The sequence below is a fragment of the Lissotriton vulgaris genome, chromosome 12 (genome assembly GCF_964263255.1).
Source record: "Lissotriton vulgaris chromosome 12, aLisVul1.2, whole genome shotgun sequence".
Lineage (NCBI taxonomy): Eukaryota > Metazoa > Chordata > Amphibia > Caudata > Salamandridae > Lissotriton > Lissotriton vulgaris.
Genome location: NC_141700.1, coordinates 354,725,869 through 354,748,399, shown reverse-complemented (window position 1 = coordinate 354,748,399; position 22,531 = coordinate 354,725,869). Strand labels below are relative to the sequence as shown.

Here is a 22,531-nt window from a genome sequence, read left to right as displayed (position 1 = left end):
AGTTGAAACTCATGCCCGTTCTATCAATTACAGGGTCCGACTGCGCGCTGGGACTCTAACAGTCCTGCATATTAGTCGCGTCAGCTAACTTATCAACCACCTGACTGCCAGCTACCGCTTCCTGATCACATTCGGCTCTGATTAAAAAAAAAACTGGAGGTTGTTGTTAAAGCGTTCCGTTCTCAGTTTGTTTAATTAAATTGTGAGGGCGCTGATGCATTTATAATTTGTCATCCTGTGCTGAAGCAATTTGCCACTTTGTTTACAAAATGGAGTTAACTTACGTTTTCTGCCGCCATTGTTTCTGGATCACATGCGTTGGTGCACTTGGCCTGGCTGTCAACCAGCAAGAATGTTTTTGAATTTAAAATGTTTAATTTTTTTAAACATTGACCTGGACATTTGTTAACTCAAAAAAATTCTGAAACCGTATGTATATTTTTTTCTGAGGCTGATTGCTAAAGAACGAGATGTCATGTTGTTTTCCTTTCTCCCGCCTGCAGGGCTGCTCGTGGTCTGTGATATTTGTGGATTTCGACGCCCATAACAGGAACAGGCAGACCCTGTGCTCGCTGCTCCCCAGAGAGTCCCGATCTCATGTAAGTTCATTTCATTTCATTCCAATCAGCCGGTTTTATTTCCTCTGTGACCCACTGCCTGGTTCTTTCTGGTCAGAGACCAATGACTTCTTTCTCATAAATGTTCCAAACCAGAATGATGTGTGAATGCACACACGTTTCAGAAATTCATTTCACTAGCAACGCGCCAAAATTGGTTTTACGTTTTTACGTGGATCTAAAGTAATGCAATGAATATCCCATTGCGTTGATTTTCAGTGAAGAAACCGGTTAAAAAGCGAGCAAGCCAGCTCTGTGCTTAAGTGGATTACTTGGAACAGGGATAAGTTTCAAAGCAACATCGCTAGAAAGATCTATGTTTACATTGTTTTTCTATCATTTCAATTTTGCTACTGAGGTTTTTAGTTTTTACTGAAGCATTTCTTCTTAGTGGCAGCTGGTGACATTTGAAAGTGGTGGGTGTAAAACTTTGGTATTACTTTTATGTAGTGAGTGATGAGAGCTAGTTTAATGACAAATGTGGGGCCTAGGCTGTGGCCTCCTCCAGAGAAACAATTGGAAAGAGATTGGCAAATTGTTTATATTAAATATAAAATTGTGGGCTAAAGCAGGGCTTATAAAGCAGTGGGAAGATAGTCATGACATATTAAACACAATAAAAACTGCTCCATATCTTACTGCATTAATATGTTCAACATTTACTGTAATGTGCTAATTGTACAACGCAACAACTTCAGCCTTTTAAAGTGTGAGATTGCCTGGTGTCTTGCACTGCATGCATCATCAGCTTTGTAAGAAAATGATCTAACCAGGCTTTGGAAAGGACCCACAGCGGCTGACTGCAATCAGTCATATAGAAATATGTGCAGATAGCTCTTTAAGTGGGATGAAAAATGTGGAGACACTCTAAAAGGGAACATGTAAAATACATTTCTGTGATTCCCATAGTGTGCTACTCGACCAGTATTTCGGTTTCTTTCTTAGATGGAATTGCATCCAGATATATCCCACAACTGAACTACACCTAAAACTTCTCGGCATGATTGGCTGTTAGCTGTTTATGATAAATGAGTAACAAGGATTTGTTATAAATATTATAACTTTAAAAAAAAGAAAAATTCTGAAATTTAAATAGTATTGAGGCCTGTGGAAGGAGTTTTTTAGCCTTCAGTTGTGTGCTTTGTTAGAGGTGTGTGTCCTTTTTCACTGCACATCTCGTCCATCTGCACCCTCATAACACTCTTCCCCGAATGCACTTCCTCGCATCTCCCTCCCTTCACCTCTTCCGACGACATACGCTGCAGTCACATTTAAGCAATGTATTTCCTTTTGCCTTTGCCCTTTAAATATTTTGCCATTTGTGCACCCCCTTCATACACATTTCCACAGAACTGCAATTACAACTGGAATAAATGAACATAGTTCTGTGTGCTCTGCAGAGAGGTCAACCCACTGACAGGCACTTTGCTTTGGTGTCCGCGTCAGAGCTCTCAATCAAAGCCCCTCATAAATTCCTGGCACGGCTCAAAGTATGCAGAGCAAAAAAATACAGAAACAGAATATGATTAAATAGCTAACTCTTGAGGAAGGAAAGATTAAGTAAATATGAACTCGCTGACATGCATTGCCTTAATGTTTTTAACACTTAGTGTTTGTTAATCAATTAATGTTTTTGCCATTAACGTTGCCAAGGTCATGAAGATAGTGACAGTTGTAATGTCATACGGCAGATAACTGTCTACTGTAAGCACATAACTCTCACTTTGCGGTGGACTCAGATATTTGGATCAGCTTTTCAAGCTCGTGGGGGAACAAATACTGCAGCTCCACTTCTAACGGGGCCGGTGATGTGCACCCAGGGCCTGGGGTGTCACATTGTGGGAAGTTAGCGTAGCATGGGGTCTTAGCACAATATACTTAACAGAAGATTAGCATTGTAACATTTGCCATTACCGAGAACAATGCACCAAAACACCTGTGCTTTCATCCCCTCCTATGGGTGACGAATGGGAAAGGGTAGGATCTATGCTTATGAATGATCAACAGCTGCTCTTATGCAGGGGCTGAGACTCCAATGCTCAAAACAATGATGCTGAAAGCGTCACTGTCCCATAGTGGATACTGCCATAGACTACAATGGCAATGAAGGGCTTTGGAACAGTAAGCTCCGCGTCACAGTTCAGAAAGCTGATTTACTGCCGGTCTTCCATCTCCTGCTTCAGAGCAAGGTGGGGGCAGGCAGCCTTGGACAGACAGGCCAGACTTAAATACATTGATTTGTTTGGAAATACGATCATGTCTTTAAATAAATCGATCTATTTAATTTTTATACAGGAATGTGTAGGATTTTCAGGGGCGGGGGGGGGGGCGCAGTCCCAGAACCTAAATGGAGTAACCGCCATATCTCTTCTACTATACCATGCGCGTATCCATATTAATTATCTTGAGCTAATGACATTTTTTAGATATTATCACTGTTATGCCGCAGATATGAAGGTGATATGTACTAGAAAGATGCAAAACCCTAGAAAATTGGCTTGACAGCACAGCTGTCTGCAAGGCCTGTGGTCACTACATCTTTATATGGACATTGAGCGAGCTGTCCTCCCTATAGAGCAATGCTCCCTTAAGTCCTGCTGCTAGCTGTTTGGTGTATCATTCTGCCTCTTTTGGAGTGAATCAGACAGCAAATCTGTAACCTCAGTTCAAAATATAATTTTAATTGAAATCGTTCAAAAGAATGACTTTGCTGTACAGCTGTTTATTTTAAAAACGTATACAATTTGAACACATTGTTCACCTCATAATTTCCTAGGCACTAACTAATAAGTCATACCTAAGGGACATTTAGGTGGTTTATTTTATTTATCCTTAGCGAAGCATAAGTGGCGGTGGACTTGAATAGCACATGTCTATGGGAAAGTTACACCATCCTACTTTGCATAAACCTATAAGTACATCGAAGCCCCCAAATTGAATCCAAGGTACAATAACCTTAGATTGAGCAGATATTTTAATAGGGGTCTTCTTATTCCATTCAATCATAGATTGTGATGTACAATAATGAGTTGATTTTGCAAAGTCCAATATATCTAACAAAGTTCATTACAGCAAATCAAAAACATAACACGACGAATTTCAGTTAAATTAACAACAATTTCAGGTGCCAAGACAGCCAGAGGTCATTTCTGTATAGCAAAAGAAAACATGAAGCTAATAGCCACAAAAGAGTATATATTCAGAAACCCACAGAATCACATATAACGTGCAGTCAGTTCCAGCGCCTGCTACCTCTTTAGAAAGAGGCAAAGTCGAATAACCATCCCATTTAGATACCTCATTCGAGCAATCCATAAGGATTAAGTTAATTCTTAATAAATGAATGTCTGCTCAATCTAAGGTTACTGTATCTTAGATTCAGTTCAGGTGTCTCGATGTACTTTTAGGTGTATGCAGTGTTATCATTTGCTTGAGTGCACCTCTCGCTAACAAACAAGCCCATTTTGCCTAATTTTTCCTTATTAACCATCCTACTTTGTATGTAGTGGTATTCTTTATTTTTTCTTCTTCATCAAGGTTGTTCAACCCTGATGAAGGAATCGATACATAAAATAAGAGGATTAAAAAAACACTTAATTTAAAGTGGGGAATGGTTTAACGTACCCATGGGTGTTCGCAATATGTGCAGAACCCTTTTTACTTCTCAGTGTTGTAAAATGGATGACATGGACATAACCTTTCAAAATCTGGCTGTTTATACCCCCTTTGGTGGTGCCGAGGAGGGTACAACTTTGCTTTCTATTCTATTCTATTATGTTATGTTCTGTTATTGGCATTTCTAGAGTGTATGGATACCAAGTGGGCCTCCCAGTGCTAACAAATTATATCTGTGCCCATATTCTGAAAGAGGATTAAGTAAACAGCAAAGTTTTCAACAACTTCTTGTTAGACCTGCACCATTGGCGTGGTTCTCCCTTCCATTTTATGTTGCCTCCTGTGTTTTTGCTGTGTGGTGGACTCCGTTTTGCTGGTCTAGATGCTTTGGGCACTTTACCACTGCTGTTCAAGCCCAAAGTGCAAGTGATCCCTTTCTAAATTGTTGTTATAGATAAGTGATGCCATGATTGGCATATTTGATTTACTGGTCAGACCCTAGTATAGTGTACTGTATGTGCCCAGGGCCTGTAAATCAAATGCTGCTAGAGGGCTGCAGCACTGATTGTGCCACCCATAGAAGCAGCCTGTAAAACGTAACTCTGGCCTGCCATTGCTGAGCCTGTGTGCAGTCTGGACTACCATGTCGACCTGGCAACTGCACACACTTGCCAGTCCCTAAACCTTCCCTTTTCTAAATATTAGTCACCCCTACGGTAGGCCCAAGGTACCCCTGTGGGCACGGTGCATTGTATGTAAATGGTAAGACATGCTCTGATGTGTGTAGCATGTCTTGATAGTGAATTACTGCCAATTTCATTTTCACTATTGCAAGGCTACCTGTTCCCATAGGACAGAATGGGGAGTTAGTTTGTAACATCTTATAAACAACTGGCCCTGGGAACAAGGTAGAAAAATAAAGTATGATATGCCTGAACTCAGAATGTTAAAATGCATCTTTTAGTGAGGGTGATTTTTACATTCTGTGTGTGAAAATACCACTTTTAGAAAGTAGGTATTTTCTTGCCTAACCATCCAGTGTGCCTCTGCTAGGTTTGTGTATTGCATGTCTAATTTTTTGAAGACCGGGGCTGGAGAGAGGCAGCGGCTCCAGAAGTCTGATGAGCCAGGGCTGGGCTGAATAGATCTGGGCTGCCTTTAGAGTAGGGGAGGAGATTTCCTTTCACCTGAATGGGTCTGGTTTGTCTTCAACAATGCTGTCTCCACCTCCTGCCAGGAAGCTGCACTAGTGAGGACAGAACTGGTTTTGGCTGCGTACAGAAACTCTCTGCCCTCAGAGAACAAAGGATTTTGGTGTAAAAAAAGAGGGCCCAGACTCTTCTGGGAATGAAGAGGAACCTTTGCCAAGGAGAAGAACCGGAGAAGCAGAGGAGGAATACTGACCTTGTGCTGTTTGCTGTCTGGGGTTGGCCTGCAGTGGCTACTTGCTGCCAAGGAAAGGAGAAAAGGACTTCGCTGTTTGCTTTCTCACCTGCTTGAAGAAAAGGTCTCCAAGAGCTTGCAACTGAGCTTGCCTCCTGTTCTGAAGTCTCAGGGACACAAAGACTTCCCCACCAGCTACCCTGAACTTCCTTGCTGGGAGTTCTGATCTGCAAAGAGGTGCCTGCTGTTGTTTTGGACCTCTGGAGACTGTTTCTCACTCGAAGGTGGAAAAGTAACGCAACTTCGAAGACGCGAGATGCGTCCGCACCTGTTTCCAACGCATCTCCGAAGAAACTGTTGCAGCGCCTGCCGCGGCTTTAGAAACCGCTGCATGCCGCATCGAGCGCACCGATTTCCGTAGTCCGAGACCAACGCACCGGTTTCGCCGCAAGGCCTGCTGTGCGGCTGCAAGAGTTCACTCGTACCGGATGATCTCATTGCATCGAGGCGCCAAGTCTGTCGCATTGTTGGGGGACGCAGTAAGAAACAGATTCATCAATACCCCATTCAGTAAGAAATCGATGCATTAACTCCTCTCCGGTAAGGAATAGACGCCTCAACTCCCCTGCGCTGCAATAAGGAACCAACACATCACCTCCCCTGGAGTAAGGAACCGACGCATCACCTTCCCTAAGTGTAAGGAACCGCCGCATCACCTTCATTGCGGCCCGTTTTGTTTGTTGTCGTGGCGCATCCCAGGTACATTGTGAGAAAAGTGTTGCATCTGCAAATTGCTTGAACTGAACTATGTATACCATCTGAAAGTCATATTTTTATTACAGTCTTGTGGATCCTTGTTGTTTGGTCTTGTTTTGGTTCAGATAAGGATTACTTATTTTTCTAAACTGGTGTGGTGTCCATTTGTAGTGTTTTCACTGTATCACTGTATGTGTTCACAAATGCTTTACATACTGCCTCAGAGATGAGCTTGTCTGCTCGTGCCAAGCTACCAAGGGGGTGAGCAGAGGTTATTTTAGAAGTGTATCCCCCTTACCCTGACTAGAAGCAAGGATCCCTATTTGGGCAAAGGTTCCTACCTCTGCCAACTAAAGACCCTCATTTCAAACACTTCCCAAAGCTTAATTCGTCTTTTTGATTGATAAGCAGTGAATGCCATAATTTAGGAACCAGGCAGTCAAAAGACCTACCACTAATTCTTAATTTTTTTTAACATAAGGAATTGTTAGTAAACATAGAGCAGTAGAACACAATGTTGTACTGGGGATGTAGGGACGAACCAGGTGTTGTAATAGCTGCGGGCCCTTACTGTGCATCACACAATGAGCTATTCATTGGACCTTAAACTGTATCTTCTTAGCAACAGGGAGCCCGTGTAAAAATATGGAAGGCTTCACAAATGTACGTGTCCTCCACTTCTGCGGCACTTATACTAAAATTGGAACGATATAGAGAGCTTTCTACACTGTTTAGATTATGATTTCATACTATGTACAAAAGAAATGCGTGCACATAAATGTAAAAGGTCAGGCACATTATTTTATAAATCTTTAATTCTGGGAGTATATATTTGTTTTATATTGATGCCACTCTCCCTCCTTAACCTGTAGTAAGTGTTTTCTGTAATCCATTGAATTAAGTAATGGAGTCTGACCTGATGCATCTTGGATGTTTTTCATCCTTGGTATTCTTTACGGGCCCATTATGAGTCCTGCACTTTTTGATGCTGTAGTATCACACCAGGGAAATACTGATACCTTTCTTGGTGCAGTACTCCTGCATCTTTTGAGTTTTGCTGCATGTTAGACGGACCTGGAGGGTCGGCCGAGGACAAGGGGAGAGGTCTCCGGGGAGAGCCGTCTCCAGCGATCGTACAGACGAGTAACTTCCCCCCCACAGATGTACACCACACAAGGATAAGGTTTAACGTTCTTTATAAGCAATCTTGAAGTACGATAGAATGGTACAAGGAGGTCAGGACTCAGGGGTCCCCTCGATTCTAGTCTCTTGGTGGGGAAAGGGGGTAGCGGGACAGTCTTGTTACCAATCTGGTAGATGCGATGATATGATGGATAGCTCACAATCCTCGAGCTCGGTGTTCTAGGTGGACGGGCCGCGGCAGCGCCGGCAGGTCCCGAGATGATCGTAGGTAGCGACGGTCCGCGGCAGCGCCAGCAGGTCCCGGTGAAGGTGGTGGTTACAACGGTCCGCGGCAGCGCCAGCAGGTCCCGACGAGGATGAAGGATGCAGAAGGTTGCGGCAGCGCCAGCAGGCAGGACGATAGTTCACAAGGCAGGGCTACGGCAGCGCCAGTAGTCCGTCAAGGATGAGTTCTTCACGGTGTCTCTCGACTCCAGGATACAACTGCCTTCTTGCTCTGGAGCTGCCCCAGTTATAGGTCTGGCGCCCTTTGATGTCCGGACCCTCGCACTTGGAGGTCCGGGATGAGGGAGTCCAGACACCCAGCAGGGGGGTGGAGCCAGCGCCCGGGGAAGCTGGGGCGATCGGCACCTGGCGGGGGAGAGCCATCGACACTTCTTTCTCCCATTGACCTGCCAAGTGGTCCGTTCACCTCCTGGGTGGATGGTGGTGCCGGGATGTCGGGGCCTGGCCAGGCCCAGGGTTAGGGTCGAGTTGAGGCCACGCGGCCTCGTGGTGCAGTGTCCAAGATGGCGGCCGGGCCGGGCAATGGAGCTGACAGTGGTCCGGCCCAATGATACGAAGATGTCCGGGGGCAGGAGTCCCGTAGGGGACGGGGTGCGGGTTGCTTCTTGTGGGTAGCACCTGGAGGGCCGGTGTCCGGGCCTTGTCATGCGGGGAGGGAGCGAGCCCTTCATGGGGCCTGTCCAACACTGCATGACAAGGGGAATAACATGGTAACATGGCATATGTTCACATGTTCTCCGTATTTAAAATGTAAAAGAATAAGTGCCTGGGCCCAAATTTAATAAGAAGTCGATTGACGCCGCGGCTGAATGTTGGGGTTGCTGAATGTCAAGGCTGTCTAGTCTTTTTTTCACCTCCTGCCTTTTTCATCCATCAATATACTGTTGTTGCCTCTATATAACATTCCTATAGGTTCAATTGCACCCCTGCTTTCACACTTTGCCAATGTTTTTCCATCTTTCTGTTTCTCATTTGCCCTTTTGCTGCTTTTCTGTCTCTTGTTTTGGGTCAAAGTCTGATGATTAAAAAGAAGTCCGAGTACATTTGTGCCAATATTTCCTTTTGAGACTAGCTTTTGCATTATGACAGATAAAATTTTATTTAGCTTCAAACTATTGTTGCTTTCTTTTGTGAATCGTTGGGGATAAAACTCTATCTCTGAGACATGCCAGGATTACCCTAGTGCTACCATGTTTGACACCACCATGGCTGGCAGTTCCCCAACTCCTTAGCATGTCGCATATCAGGATCTAATTGTTAGTTTCTGCTTAACATATCAGAAAGAAACACGTTAGTGTTAGATTCCTTACCTTAGAATATACCCAGGCGTCAGACTGGACCCTGAAAGTTTTCGTCAGCAGTACCCTTGCGCGTCGGTAGGCATCGTCTGCTGCTCTGCGTCCGTCATTGGCGTCGTGATAGCCGGGATGACGTCGTCGGAGTACTTAGAAGCCGCCCTCGTGCGCTGATGTCAGTTCTTCTTTTTTCCACGCCAGCAAGCACAGATCCGGGAAGAGCAATACTCTTAGTCATTTTTTGACTAACTTTTGGATCTATTTTGGATCTCTTTTTCGAGTTGTCTTCGACTCCTGGTGCCGTAGGGATGCCTGGCTTCAAGCTGTGCGACGCCTGTCACCGCCTGATGTCGGTGACCGACCCCCACCATCGGTGTCTCTACTGCCTCGGTGCGGACCACGACGACAAGTCATGCCCCGACTGCCGGGCCTTGACGTCGAAAGCTAGGTGGGAGCGGTCCCGCAAGCTACTCGAGATCCGGCAGTCGTCGCTCGACGAGTCAACGTCATCACTCGTTGGGCTCCAAGTCCTTCGGTAAGTCGAGGCACTCCAAGAAGTCGTCGAAGAGGCGTCATCGCTCTTCTTACTCACCTCGCGACTCGCATATCGCAGCTGAGGGTTCGGGCGACACCACCCACTCGGCTCCGTCGGAGCTACCAGCGCCGCCTCCAGGCCCATACCCAGCGGTCCCTGGCCTGCGAGCGACACCCATGGAAATTCGAGACTTTCTCATTGCCATGAGGACTCACTTCCCTCCGTTGAGTCCTGCTGGTGCGCCTTCGGGCCCCGCAGGTCCAACTGGGGGCCTCGGCGGGCCGGTGGCTCTGGCCCCGGTGCCATCGGGTGCTTCGGCCCCGGCGCCATCGACGACTTCGGTCCCGACGCCATCGGCCCACCTGGGATCCGTGCGCGGATCCCGGTCGACGCCAGTTGACCTTCAGACTCCTCTGATGGGCTTGGCGCGGTCTCCAGCGTCGATGGGTGAAGCCTTCACCTACAACCGGCTCCGTCATTCCAGCCTGTATACCAGGACACGGATGAATGAGAGGACTGGGAGGGGTCTGAGGACCCTCAGTGCCAGATGAGCCAGGACTGGGCAGATGAGCTAGGGGAAGTGGTTTGGACACTCCGCCCGACAATGGATTCATCTCTCCTCCCTCCGTGGCTACAGAGGAAGGTGCTACCTATGGAGTGGTGTTGCGCAGGGCAGCCAAGGCCTTGGCTCTTGAGCTCCCTGCTGTGGCCGTGAGGACTAACCGCCTCACTGAAATGCTTCAGCCGCCAGTAAGCTCCTCAGAGCCTCTGCTGCCGTTCAATGAGGCACTCACGGACCTTCTGATTGGCACCTGGTCCAAGCCCTCCATAGTGCCCCCTGTGGATCGGAACCTGGCCCGACGCCACAGCCCGGCTCAGGGTGACCCTAGCTTTCTGTCCGTACACCCCTCCCCCGAGAGCCTGTTGATCCTGGCATCTACGTCCCAGACCGCATTCCCGACCACTCCCCCGGATCGGGAATCCAAAAGGTTTGATCAGTTTGGCAAGAAGCTGTTCTCCTTACTGAGTTTGGGATTGCGGTCTATCGACACTGCTTGCCTTTTAGGCCGTTATACCCACTCCTTGTGGGACAAGGTTGCGGACGTGCTGCCCCAGTGCCCGGAGGAGGCCCGGTCCCGGCTCGCCCAAGCCCTTGCGGAGGGGCGGGATGCAGCACGTTATTCTATCAGGTGTAGACTGGATAACACAGACTCGCTGGGAAGGGCGATTTCCACGACTGTGGCGGTTCGCTGCCACGCCTGCTGAGGTCTGCCAATTTCTCAGGCGATGTCCAGGCCATGGACATGCCCTTCGATGGCCGTCGCCTCTTTGGCGGCAAAGCAGACAGTGCGCTTGAGCGTTTCAAGGACTCCAGGGCTACGGCCAAGTCCTTGGGCTTGTCTGGCAAGCGCCAGAAAACTTCTGCTTTTCGCCTCTTTCGTGGCCAAGAAAGGGGCACCCCCACACGTCCTGCAATCCACAGGCCGCAGAACCAGCCTCAACGTGGCCACGGACTTGGTACCCGCCGTGGCGGTGCCGGGGGACAACGGCAAATCCAGTCCACATCCGCTCCCGCAGCATCGGCCTCAAAGCCTTCCTAGTCCGAGCTTTCAGGTCCGCCATCACCTCCTCCACTGGCGCTCACTCACATCGGACAGGTGGGTGCTGCAAATCGTCCGAAGGGGCTACTCCCTCCCCTTGGAGGCGACCCTGACAGCCATGCCACCGCAGTACCACCGCATGTCGGGGGATCACTTGCAACTTCTGCAGGAGGAAGTTATGGCCCTCTTGGCCAAGGGAGCCATCGAGCGCGTTCCTGGCCCTGAAGTAGGACGTGGTTGCTACTCCCACTACTTTCTGGTAACCAAGAAGGGCAAAGGAGGCCTACGCCCTATCTTGGACCTCCGGTGCCTCAACTGCTTCCTCCGGAAGGAGAAGTTCAAGATGCTGACTTTGGCTCAGGTCCTAGCTGCCCTGGACCCTGGAGACTGGATGATAGCGTTGGACTTGCAGGGCGCATATTTCTACATCCCGTCCTGCCGGCCCACCGGCGCTACATGCGGTTCACGGTAGGCCACAAGCACTTTTAGTTTACCGTGCTCCCCTTCGGGCTTACCAGCGCCCCTCGGGTGTTCACAAAAATGGTAGCGGTGGTCGCAGTTCATCTGCGCAGATCAGGGGTTTCAGTTTTCCCCTATCTCGATGATTGGATTTTGAAGGCGGGCTCGCCCTAAACAGTCGTCTCCCACCTCCAGACTACGGCCGACTTCCTGCACTCGCTGGGGTTCTCCATCAACGTGTCAGTCACACCTGTGCCCCTCTCAGAAGCTCCTTTTCATCTGAGCGGTTCTGGACTCGGCGCAGTTTTGGGTTTATCCCCCTTGAACAGTGGGTTTGGATATTCAGGCTCTGATTCCGATCTTTCAGCCTTTATCCATGGTTTCGGTCAGATTGACGCTGCGTCTCCTGGGGCTGATGGCCTCCTGCATTCTTCTGGTGCATCACCCCAGGCGGCGGATGCTGGCTCTGCAGTGGGATATGAAGTTTTAGTGGGCACAGCATCAGAACAACCTGTCCGACCACATCCTGATCTCGGAGGGCACTGCGAGTCAGTTGCAGCGGTGGCTCACGAACCGCGATTGGGTCAGCGGCAGAACCCTCTCCCTACCCCAACCGGAGCACGTAGTAGTGACGAATGCATCCCCCTGGGATGGGAGGGCCACATGGGAGAGGCGGAGATCAGAGGCCTCTGGTCTCTGGCAGAGTCCCGGCTCCATATCAACCTTCTGAAGCTGCGGGCGATCCGACTTGCACTGAAGGCATTCCTTCCCTCTGTCCTGGGAAGTGTAGTGCAGATGTTAACGTACAACACCACGGCCATGTGGTACTGCAACAAACAGGGCAGGATCGGGTCGTGGACCCTTTGTCAGGAGGCTCTGCGCCTCTGGACATGGCTGGAACACCAGGGCGTCACCCTGGTGGTTCAACACCTGGCAGGTTCCCTGAACGCCAGGGCGGATGAACTCAGCCGCCGGTGCATCATAGATCCCGAATGGCATCTGAACTCGGACGTGGCACGAGGTCTCTTTCAGTGGGGAGAGCTTTGGTTACGTCTATTCGCCACCGAAGAGAACGTGCAATGTCATCAGTTCTTCGCGTTGGAATTTCCAAGGCGGCACTCGCTCAGCGACGCTTTTCGTCGCAAGTGGAGCTGCGGTCTATTATACGCCTTTCCGCCTATACCACTCCTGCCCAGAGTCCTGAAGAAGATCAAGCGAGACCGGGTCCAAGTCATACTTGTGGCTCCGGACTGGGCACGAAGATACTTGTATCCCGAGCTACTCAGCATGTCAGTCGATCCCCCGATTCGTCTGCCTCTTCAGGAGGACCTTCTGTCGCAGCAGCAGGGGACCGTTTTCCACCCGAACCTGTCCAGTCTCCACCTACTTGCATGGAGATTGAGCGGCGGCAATTGAGGCCATTTGACTTGCCTCCTGAAGTCTGTAATGTGATTCTGGCAGCCAGGCGTCCCTCCACAAAAACTGTATACGCCTGCAGGTGGAACAAATTTGTGGCATGGTGCACAGCAAAGGCTGTGGATCCACTCTCTGCCCTCCTTTCAGAGGTTCTCCTCTTCCTTCTTTCTCTTGCCCAGCACGGGTCTGCTCTGGGCACTATCAAGGGCTACCTCTCGGCCATTTCAGCCTTCTTAAGGCTTCCTGATCAGCCTTCCCTTTTCAAGTTCCCTGTTGTAAATAGATTCTTGAAAGGCATCACACACATGTTTCCTCCTGTTCTCTTCGTGATGCCTCAGTGGGACTTGAATCTTGTACTAACGGATCTGATGTGCGCTCCCTTTGAGCCACTTCATAACTGTCCTCCTAGTCTTCTGACTCTTAAAACTGCATTCCTGGTTACCATCACCTCTGCCAGGAGAGTGAGTGAGCTCCAAGCTCTATCTTCTAAACCTCCTTTCCTCTCTGTCCATCCGGACGAGGTTGTTCTGAGGACTCGTCCTTCTTTCCTGCCCAAGGTGGTCACACCCTTTTATATTGGGCAGTCCATCACCTTGCCCACCTTCTTTCCGCCTCCGCATCCCTTGAAAGAGGAAGAGAGGCTCCACCGTCTGGACCCAAAACGTGCACTCTCCTTCTATCTAGATCGCACATGCCAGTTTCGGGTGGACGAACAGCTCTTTGTTGGTTAAGTGGGCGCTAAGAAGGGACGGGCGGTGCACAAGCGGACCATCTCTCCGTGGGTCGTCTTGTGAATCAAGGTTTGCTACTCTTTGGCAAAAATGGAGCCTCCTGGGGGGCTGCGCGCCCATTCCACTCTGGCCACAGCTGCTACTACTGCCCTGGGTCGGGGAGTCCCCTTGCAGGACATCTGTCAGTCAGCTACGTCGACCTTACTGCACACGTTTGCTAGGCACTACTGCCTGGACAGCCAAGTCCGGAGAGATGGCTTTTTCGGCTGTTCCGTTCTCCATGACTTTCTGGTGTGATCTTGATTCACAGACCCACCACCGGGGTTGGTATTGGTGGGGTATCTGTTCTAAGGTAAGGAATCTAACACTAACGTGTTTCTTTCAGATGCACAAGTTACTTACCTTCGGTAACAATATATCTGTAAGAAACATTAGTTAGTGTTAGATTCCTTACCGCCACACCCATCCTCCAGGGACCTAGTTTCATGGCACCAGCGTTGGTTTCTATCATGGCTCTGCGTTTCTGGTGCGGAAAGCTGTGTACAGAACTGACGTCAGTGCGCAAGGGCGGCATCTAAGTACTCCGACAACGTCATCCCGGGGATTACGACACGGAAGCGGAGCCGCAGACAACGCCTATCGACGCGCAAGGGTACTGCTGACAAAAACTTTCCGGATCCAATCTGACGCCTGGGGATATTCTAAGGTAAGAATCTAACACTAATGTTTCTTACAGATATATTGTTACCGAAGGTAAGTAACTTGTGCTTTACGTGCATGTTTCTGCTGTGTCTGTCTGTATATCCATCCATTTATATGACTAATCTCCATTAAACGTGAGATGTTTGCATTGGACTTGACATGCTATATTTCATGTAAAGTTATTAGCACATAAAATTGTTAACCCCCCTTTATGAATCTGCTCGAAACTTGACATATCCGCATAAAACTAAATATGTTACATTATTGCCATATTTCATATGGATTGGTCAAACAGTGTGTCGGTGATTACCAAATACACGCTATTCGAGCATCCCCTTTAAGCGGTGCTCCCCTTGATGAATCTGTACAAATCTAAAAGTACAGAGAGTAAACCCAAATTGTTAGACATTTGCCATCTTTCATGCAAATTATTCAAACCGTGCCAAAGTTAATAGCAAATCAAAAACAAATTTTCAGCTGTCAAGATAATAATTTGCCCCCTGGAAATCAAACCAACTCCTAATTCAAATGATATCTCAAAAACTACTGCATGAATATACACCAAACCAAGCAAAGGTACTCTTCTGAGTAACTCTCTAGTTTCACACCATGTTATGTGTGATTCTGTTCTGAGTTTGTTGCTGTAATAAAAAGCAAAGCTTCTTATGAGTGTAATGGGAAATGTCACTTCCTGACCCCCACAGCCTTTTGCTGCTTTATGCACCAGTCAAGACTCTTATTGTGTCTTTTTCAATTGGGAGGAGCAATCTAAACATTGAAACTTTTATTATGGCTCTAAAATATAATCTAGGGATATTGCCACTCAGGGCTGCAGAGATAACACTCTAAAAATGTAGCTGTGATGGCAACACAGGCATCTATACTGAAAGCCCGCAGCTACAATCACAGATACGGTCAAGTCTGATAACTATTCAGGTTATACATTGCACTCAGTGACAGCATAGATGTTCATGGCTACTAATAGAGTGTGAAACCGCAATGTGTGTGTAAATATCTGAGAACTAACTTACAACCGTAGACGGTTCGGATTTGCCAATCGTTTGTGAAACTCTGCTGAAATAAGTGTCGAAGCTTTTCAAAATGGGTTATTGTCCATGAACCATGATTTGACGTTCCAGTCTACTGATGGAGTGTGTGACCAATGTTTTATTGCACCTACAGGGTATACCCTGCCTTATAGCGTTGATAAAAATAAATTTGCCTTTGTGTACTAGGTTTGTTTGGATGCCTACAGGCTGGTGCTACCCAACGACTTGGTTATATTTCGCTGTGATGGGCATTAGGTTTGACTAAATCATGAATTCTGAATCTAGAAATAATGTCCATTCACTTCTGTTCGACCATAGCTAGAAATCTTTTAAAACATTTTTTTACCGGTTTGAGATTTATCAATGTACTGTTCAGTGTGATTGCTAGGGTTGCCAAATGATCATTGGTCTAATGGAAACCGTTGGAGGACAGATCCTTGGGAGTCCCTTGCAATTCATTTGTTTTGCTGTTCAGTTAAATAACTGAACTTACATTTAAAAAATAACAAATAATAGCTGTTTTCTATATACAAGCATGCTTAGGATCAAAAAAAGATTTTGGCCAAAAGTGTGATTACTAAGGCATCACGAAATTCCATGTTTTGTTTGGTTTCAGTGGATTTGTGTTCCTGTAAAGTCACAAATGCAATAGCTCTTGCCCCTCATACCCTACCTCCTTGCAACCCTCTATAATTCTAAAAAACAAGGTATTATTATGAAACATCAAGGTGCTTGTTCGTAGAAAGTAGATGTTTCTCTTATAAGAGGTTAACTTCAGGTCTTTAAACCATTGTCATGGGTTCTGTTACAGCAAGATTAATTTGTTGAGTTGCCTTAGATTGCAGGTTCTGTACCATAAACTAACGGGAGCTTCTCTTTTTCTAGAATACAGATGCAGCCCTTCTTCCCTGCATTAGTTATCCAGCATTCGCCGTGGACGATGATGCTTTGTACAGTCAAACTCTGGATAAGATTGTCCGAAAACTTAAAGGAAAGTATGGTTTCAAGCGATTCTTGCGAGATGGCTACAGGACAGCGCTGGAAGACATGAACAGACGGTACTACAAGCCTGCAGAGATTAAGGTATATTTGGAGTACTGCTGTATTACATACAGGAAGCAAGATAGGTCAAGCTCAGTCGCGTCTGACGCTAAAACAAAAAGTTAAACTAAACAAAAACATGTCAAAAAGAAACATACCTGAATCACACCGCATCGCTGCTCTTCTGGCTCCACTGTGGCCAATCCTGACTCTGCTCTCACAGCATGAGAACAGCATCTGGATTGGCCCGAGTGCCCTCGATGTGCTCTCCCAGGGAGACTGGGAGGCTAGGCTGTGCCTGCTGTCTCCAATGCAGCTCGGGTTGGAGACCGCTTTAGTACTCTTGACACTTTGACCGGCCAATCAGTCATGCGCACTGAAGGCAGTGCCCACCACTCCCCCCCCCCCCCCCCAATACCTGTCATCCTGTGGCACTGCCCCCCCCCCCCAGACTACAAGGTAGGGGAAAAATAAAACAATAATAAACATGGCTTATTATCATTTTATCTTCAAAGTTTTGCAGCTGCTGCTGCTGGCAGGGGGACAACGTTCCTCCACCATAGCAGAGGAGCGGCTGCTGGAAGCTGCAATACAGCAGTAGAACTGTGGCCAGGGTGTGACTGGAAAGGAGGAGGAGGAGGATGGGTGTGATGAGCGAAACAAATTACAATTGAGGCCTCTAGGTCTGTGAAACTATTGACTCCAAACAGATTTTTAGGTCTTGCCTAATTAGGAGAGACCTCTTGGAATTGTTCAGGGCGTTTTGGGAAACTCGAGCATGTACTGCACTGTTCCCAATGAGCCCTCATGCATGTGTGGCGTTTACCTTGCTGGAGCGAGCAGCTTGTCCATCTGTTTGTAATTATCGCACCTGCTGCTGCTCGCTCCCGCAAGGTAAACTCTGTGCGTCGCTTTAACTTTCGCGGCCGCGGGGCCACACTTGTCTTTCAGCACTTGTTTCTAAAGCAGCCATCACAGACCGGGTCATTGCGTGCGATTCTACTGTTGCTTTTGATCTTCAACTGATCGCCTGTTGTGTTTTCAGCGTATACAGAGGCTTTTGCCCCCTGCAGACACACATTTAAAGTTTAATCAAATTAGTTTGGGCAATCATTACTGACCATGTCTGAGGCGAGTAATCAGTCCGCAGTGCAAGGTCCTCCTTAACTGAAGAGGAAAGGCAGAGAATGGTACAAGTCATCAAAAGATGACACTTGTCGCAAATACGAAAATAGGCACAGATGTTCAGAGATACCACTGGACGAAGCTCGTGGGCTTACCAGGAGTTTAATTTCCATTTTTACACAACATAGCTACTGTGTCTATATTGGCGGCAGTCAGGGCAATTCTGTTAGTTCAGCCAGAACCATTTTATCACGTGAAAAGATGCCCTGCCAGACCTCATGCTGCTGTACTAACTGGGCAAGTGCCTTTTTTTTTTATTTTAAACCAATGTTATTTCCCCTTACTGGAAGTAGAAACTTAACGGAAATGCTAGACGGGCAGGAGACTGCTTCTTGATGCAACTAGTGCAAGCGTCTGGAGAGATAGACATAGATATATTTTGGAGGCGTGAGGCTAGAAAGACAAAGGACAGGTCTTCTCAGTATTGTTCAGGCAGGCAGCAACCCAATTAAAAGCTTCACGTCTCACCAGCATGTGCAGGGTGCCAGCCAGATCACAACCAGGCTATGGTTTACCACACTGACGTGTTTTCACCTTTCAGAGCTTCAGAAGGGCTTGGGGTGCAACGCCCTGCACACCAAGCATTGGCCAATAGGTCTCGCCTTTGGGACCTTGCAAGTAAAAAAAAAACTGAAGTCTAAGACTTCACGTTTACATTTACTGCAGCCTAAATACAAAGTAAATGCAAACGTGAAGTCTTATACTTCAGTTTTTTTTTACTTACAAGGTCCCAAAGGCGAGACCTATTGGCTGTGCCAATGCTTGTTTATATTCCATCGTAAAATAAAGTGTCACTCAAATTTTAAAAAAACTAACAAAACTGTGAAAATGTTTATTAAAAAATGCAAACATTATTTTAAGTTAGCAACTAAACCCAGCAGCTCCCATTAGCTTCCTCTCAGTATGACTTCTAATGCGGTCGCTATGGTCGAGTTTCACCATAAAGCAATGTTTTTATATCCATACTGTGGCGCTTCTGTACGTGTTTGGAAACAAGCCAAACTATCACATATGAATTATGATAATAATAGGACCCAGTCATTAAAAGGAAACTACGAATTCTGTTTGTGCTGTCATTAATCACATTCCTCCCTCATGATTGCATTTGCAGCAGCATTGTTCTGGCTGCTACTTTTTCGCTTTTGATAAATTCCACAAGCTTTATTAGTAAGTGAATTATGTGCCGACATTTGAGTAATCTTTTAAAATAATGCGCAAATTGGATTTGTCCTTGTGTCTGTGCGTGCACAGTTTTGAGATAGCTTGAAGTCAGTAGTTTGGCTAGTTATTGATTTGTTGAATGATTTAGGTTTCAAAGTTCAGAATTGTGTCTGCCATTTATTTCAAATATCACCTAGGACCTTAATGTATCATTTCGTTTGATTAAATCTTGTTGTTAACTTTCTCAGAGTACAAATGATTAAAAACAGGCTCGCTTCATCATCCTTGTTTTGTTTGATTGCTACAAGTTAAAGCTTTTCATGTTTATTTTGTATTGAATCCTGATAATATTTTAGTTTTTGGAAATTAGCAACAGTTCTGTGTATTATGTGGGCAAAATAGACTTTACCCACAGCCCCCCCCCCCCCCCCCCCCCCCCCCCCCCCGCCAACAAACACCTACCGGGTACTAATACCTGTGGAAATTATAACCTTTTACAGAAGGAAAATCAGTGACTAATCAATACATTTCTACAAAATTAACTTTTAGTGATGCAATGGAACTCTGACCAGCACTGTTGCGTGCTTTTCTTCTCAGAAACGTTGTCCTTTATTAAATACTAGGATGAAACGATACACATAGCTAATGGCTACAGAAAAAGATAATTTTTGTATATAGATATTTAAAAATAATAATTTGACCTCTTTAAGATTGTTATTAATTTACATCACGTTTTTCGCTCAGTGTGCACATGCCCGAAGTATTATTTAAGCTGATACACTTGCTCTGTGGGTTAAAATTACATTTTCCAATGATTGCTGATCTGTGGTTTCAGTTCGGTTGGGTTGACTGTGCTTTTTACCCTCCCAAGTAAAAAAAAAAAATAGTATTGATGAGCGGTAGTTGGAGCTGTCTGATACCAAAACGTCTTTAGTATTAATGATAACAAACATCTAGTGCTTCATGGCTTCACTGGGCAGTATGTAATGTAATGTAATGTAATGATGATACTTGTAAAGCGCACTGTTACCCCATCTCGGGGTGTCCTGGCGCTGAAGACCGCTGGGGAACCCGTCCTGGCTTTCCCTGTGAGATGGTCCCTTCTGGGTATCTCCAAGGTGAAACCAGGCATCCCCGGCGTCTGTGGGGGGCCGTTGTAGAGATGAGGCAAGCTTAATGCCCAGAGTTGCCGAGTGTGATCCCTGGTTAGAGTAGACACTGAGGCGAGAATTATCGAGTCCGTTGACCCTGGTCCACGACCCTGCCGCGTCGGGAATTGAACCCTGGTCCCGGGCCGTTCTCTGCTTTCGGGTCTGCCGCCTCTAACCATTGAGCCACACCACTCCACTCCAAGCTGGGATGGTTTTGCAGAGAAGGATAGCATTAAATAATCTCTTATGGTTTTAGTAATCGAGTACCAATGGCATATTTGACTACTTTCTATTGTTCGTGATTTGTGTGACTCACATTTAGGTGAATGGTGGGTGTATATGGACCCTTTCCTTAGTATTTTAGTTTACGTTCTCTGTATGAAATCTGCCTTTTCTGTGTGGGAACACAATATTTTTTTTACATTTTCATGGACCCTATATTTTTGCTGACTTTAGAACTTTATGCACTTTACACGTGCTAACCAGTAACAAAGTGCCTCTAGACCCCCTTTAAACATGGAGAAATTGCAATATTCCTACCTGGTGCATTCAGTCATATTCAGTCTTTTTTCGGGTCCAAGGCCATACAAGCACATAAAACAAAATAAAAGGTAAATAGGTTAAAATGTTCATTAATACAGATTTAAACAAAATACTGGCTCATTATTTTATAGCCTATACGCACGATAGGCTTATATGCAGCAGTTCTCATTAGTCTAAGGGGTACTAAGTTATTAGTCAAATTGAGGGGGGAGGGGGGTTGGGGTAGAGGCAGTCAGGTGTGAACATCCAGGGTCAGAGCATAAGACTGCACAAAACATCATGTCACTACAGCTACAGTAGGTTGCTTATCAGAAAAGGCGTACATTTTTTCCCTACCTCTCCAAATAGCCACCAGGTAATGGGTGAGTACAAAGATCAGTTGCTTGCTGAGAGCTGTTCCTAGACTCCTTATGGCAACTTTGTACTCTCTGGTGCCCAAAGTTCGACACCGAAGTAATATCCAGCATTATCTACTGATCATCAGTAGAAGAACAACCCCTTGGGGATGCCACAGGCCGGGCACTGCAAGTGTTCAGCCCAAGGGACTTTGACCCACCTATCAGTGAAGAAGTTTAGTGGTAAGATCCCGTAACAAAGTTGCAAAAACAATCGCCTATCTAAGGGAGGCTCAACCTCAGCCAGGAAATCTTCTCTACTATAAGAATCTTTAGCTATGAGAAATGAGTCAGTTAAAGAACCTAGGTTTTCCTCGGAGTGTGATTTAGAGTCTTTATGCTGCCAGTAGTGTAGGCTGTGTTGTTCTTAGATATCTCCCCTACCTCACCAGGAGCGATTCACAAGTTTGTGAACCCAATTTCTCTCACACTCTGTGTGGGATACGGTGGCGCAGGTGCTGCCCCAGTGCCCAGAGGAGGCCCGGGCAGTGCTTTCCCGTGCAGTTGCAGAGGGGAGAGAAGCAGTGAAGTTTACTATCCGCTGTAGGCTTGATACCGCCGACGCACTAGGCAGGACGATTTCCACATCAGTAGCCTTTCGGCGCTACGCTTGGTTGAGGTTGACTGGTTTATCGGGGGATGTCCAATTCACCCTTATGGACATGCCTTTTGATGGCCTTCGTCTTTTCGGCGACATGGCAGACAACACGCTGGAGCGCTTTATGGACTCTCGGGCTACGGGCAGGTCCTTGGGACTCTCCTCCACCCGCCCTGCGCAGTCTGCCTTCTTCCTGTTTCATGGTTACAGAAGGGGTGTCCCGCCACGTCCTACCCAGGGCCACAGGCCTGCACAAGCTGTTCAGCCTCTGCACGGCTGGGGAATTGGGAACCAGCATTGTGGTTCTAGGTGCGAACGGGTGGGCCAGTCACCACAGCTCCCTCTTCAGCAGCCTCCAAGCCCTCCTAGTCCGACCTTTCCGGGCCATCAAATGCCAGTGGGCGGCAGGATGCGTCATCACCTCCCCCACTGGCGCACCATCACGTCAGACAGGTGGGTTTTGCAAATAGTCCGAATGGGCTACTCCCTCCGCTTCGAGACTACCCCTCCATCCATGCCATCGCAGTACCATTGCTTGTCGAAGGATCATGCATGTCTTCTCAAACAGGAACTTTTGGCACTCTTGGCCAAGGGAGCCATTGAGTGTGTTCCTGCCCCAGAAGTAGGTCGTGGTTGCTATTCCCAGTACTTTCTGGTGCTCAAGAAGGACAAAGGTCTGCGTCCTATCTTGGATCTCGGGAAGGTCAACCGCTTCCTCTGGTAGGAGAAGTTCAAAATGCTGACGCTCGCTCAGGTCTTATCTGCCCTCAACCCTGGAGACTGGATGGTAGCGTTGGACTTGCAGGAAGCTTACTTTCACATCCCCATCCTGCCAGCCCAGCGGCGTTACCTGCAGTTCACAGTAGGCCA

The 22,531-nt window shown here is 47.0% G+C and overlaps 1 protein-coding gene across 7 annotated transcripts in view; it reads left to right on the top strand.

Annotated features, from left to right (window-relative positions):
* PHKB (phosphorylase kinase regulatory subunit beta) overlaps positions 1–22,531 on the top strand; it is a 1,358,073-nt gene that overhangs the window by 751,730 nt on the left and 583,812 nt on the right. For all 7 annotated transcript variants that reach the window (XM_086945119.1, XM_086945122.1, XM_086945118.1 and 4 more), the window contains 2 exons: positions 504–599; positions 16,473–16,670. In XM_086945119.1, the coding sequence (XP_086801245.1) occupies positions 504–599; positions 16,473–16,670 (294 nt within the window). The remainder of the gene's footprint in view (positions 1–503; positions 600–16,472; positions 16,671–22,531) is intronic.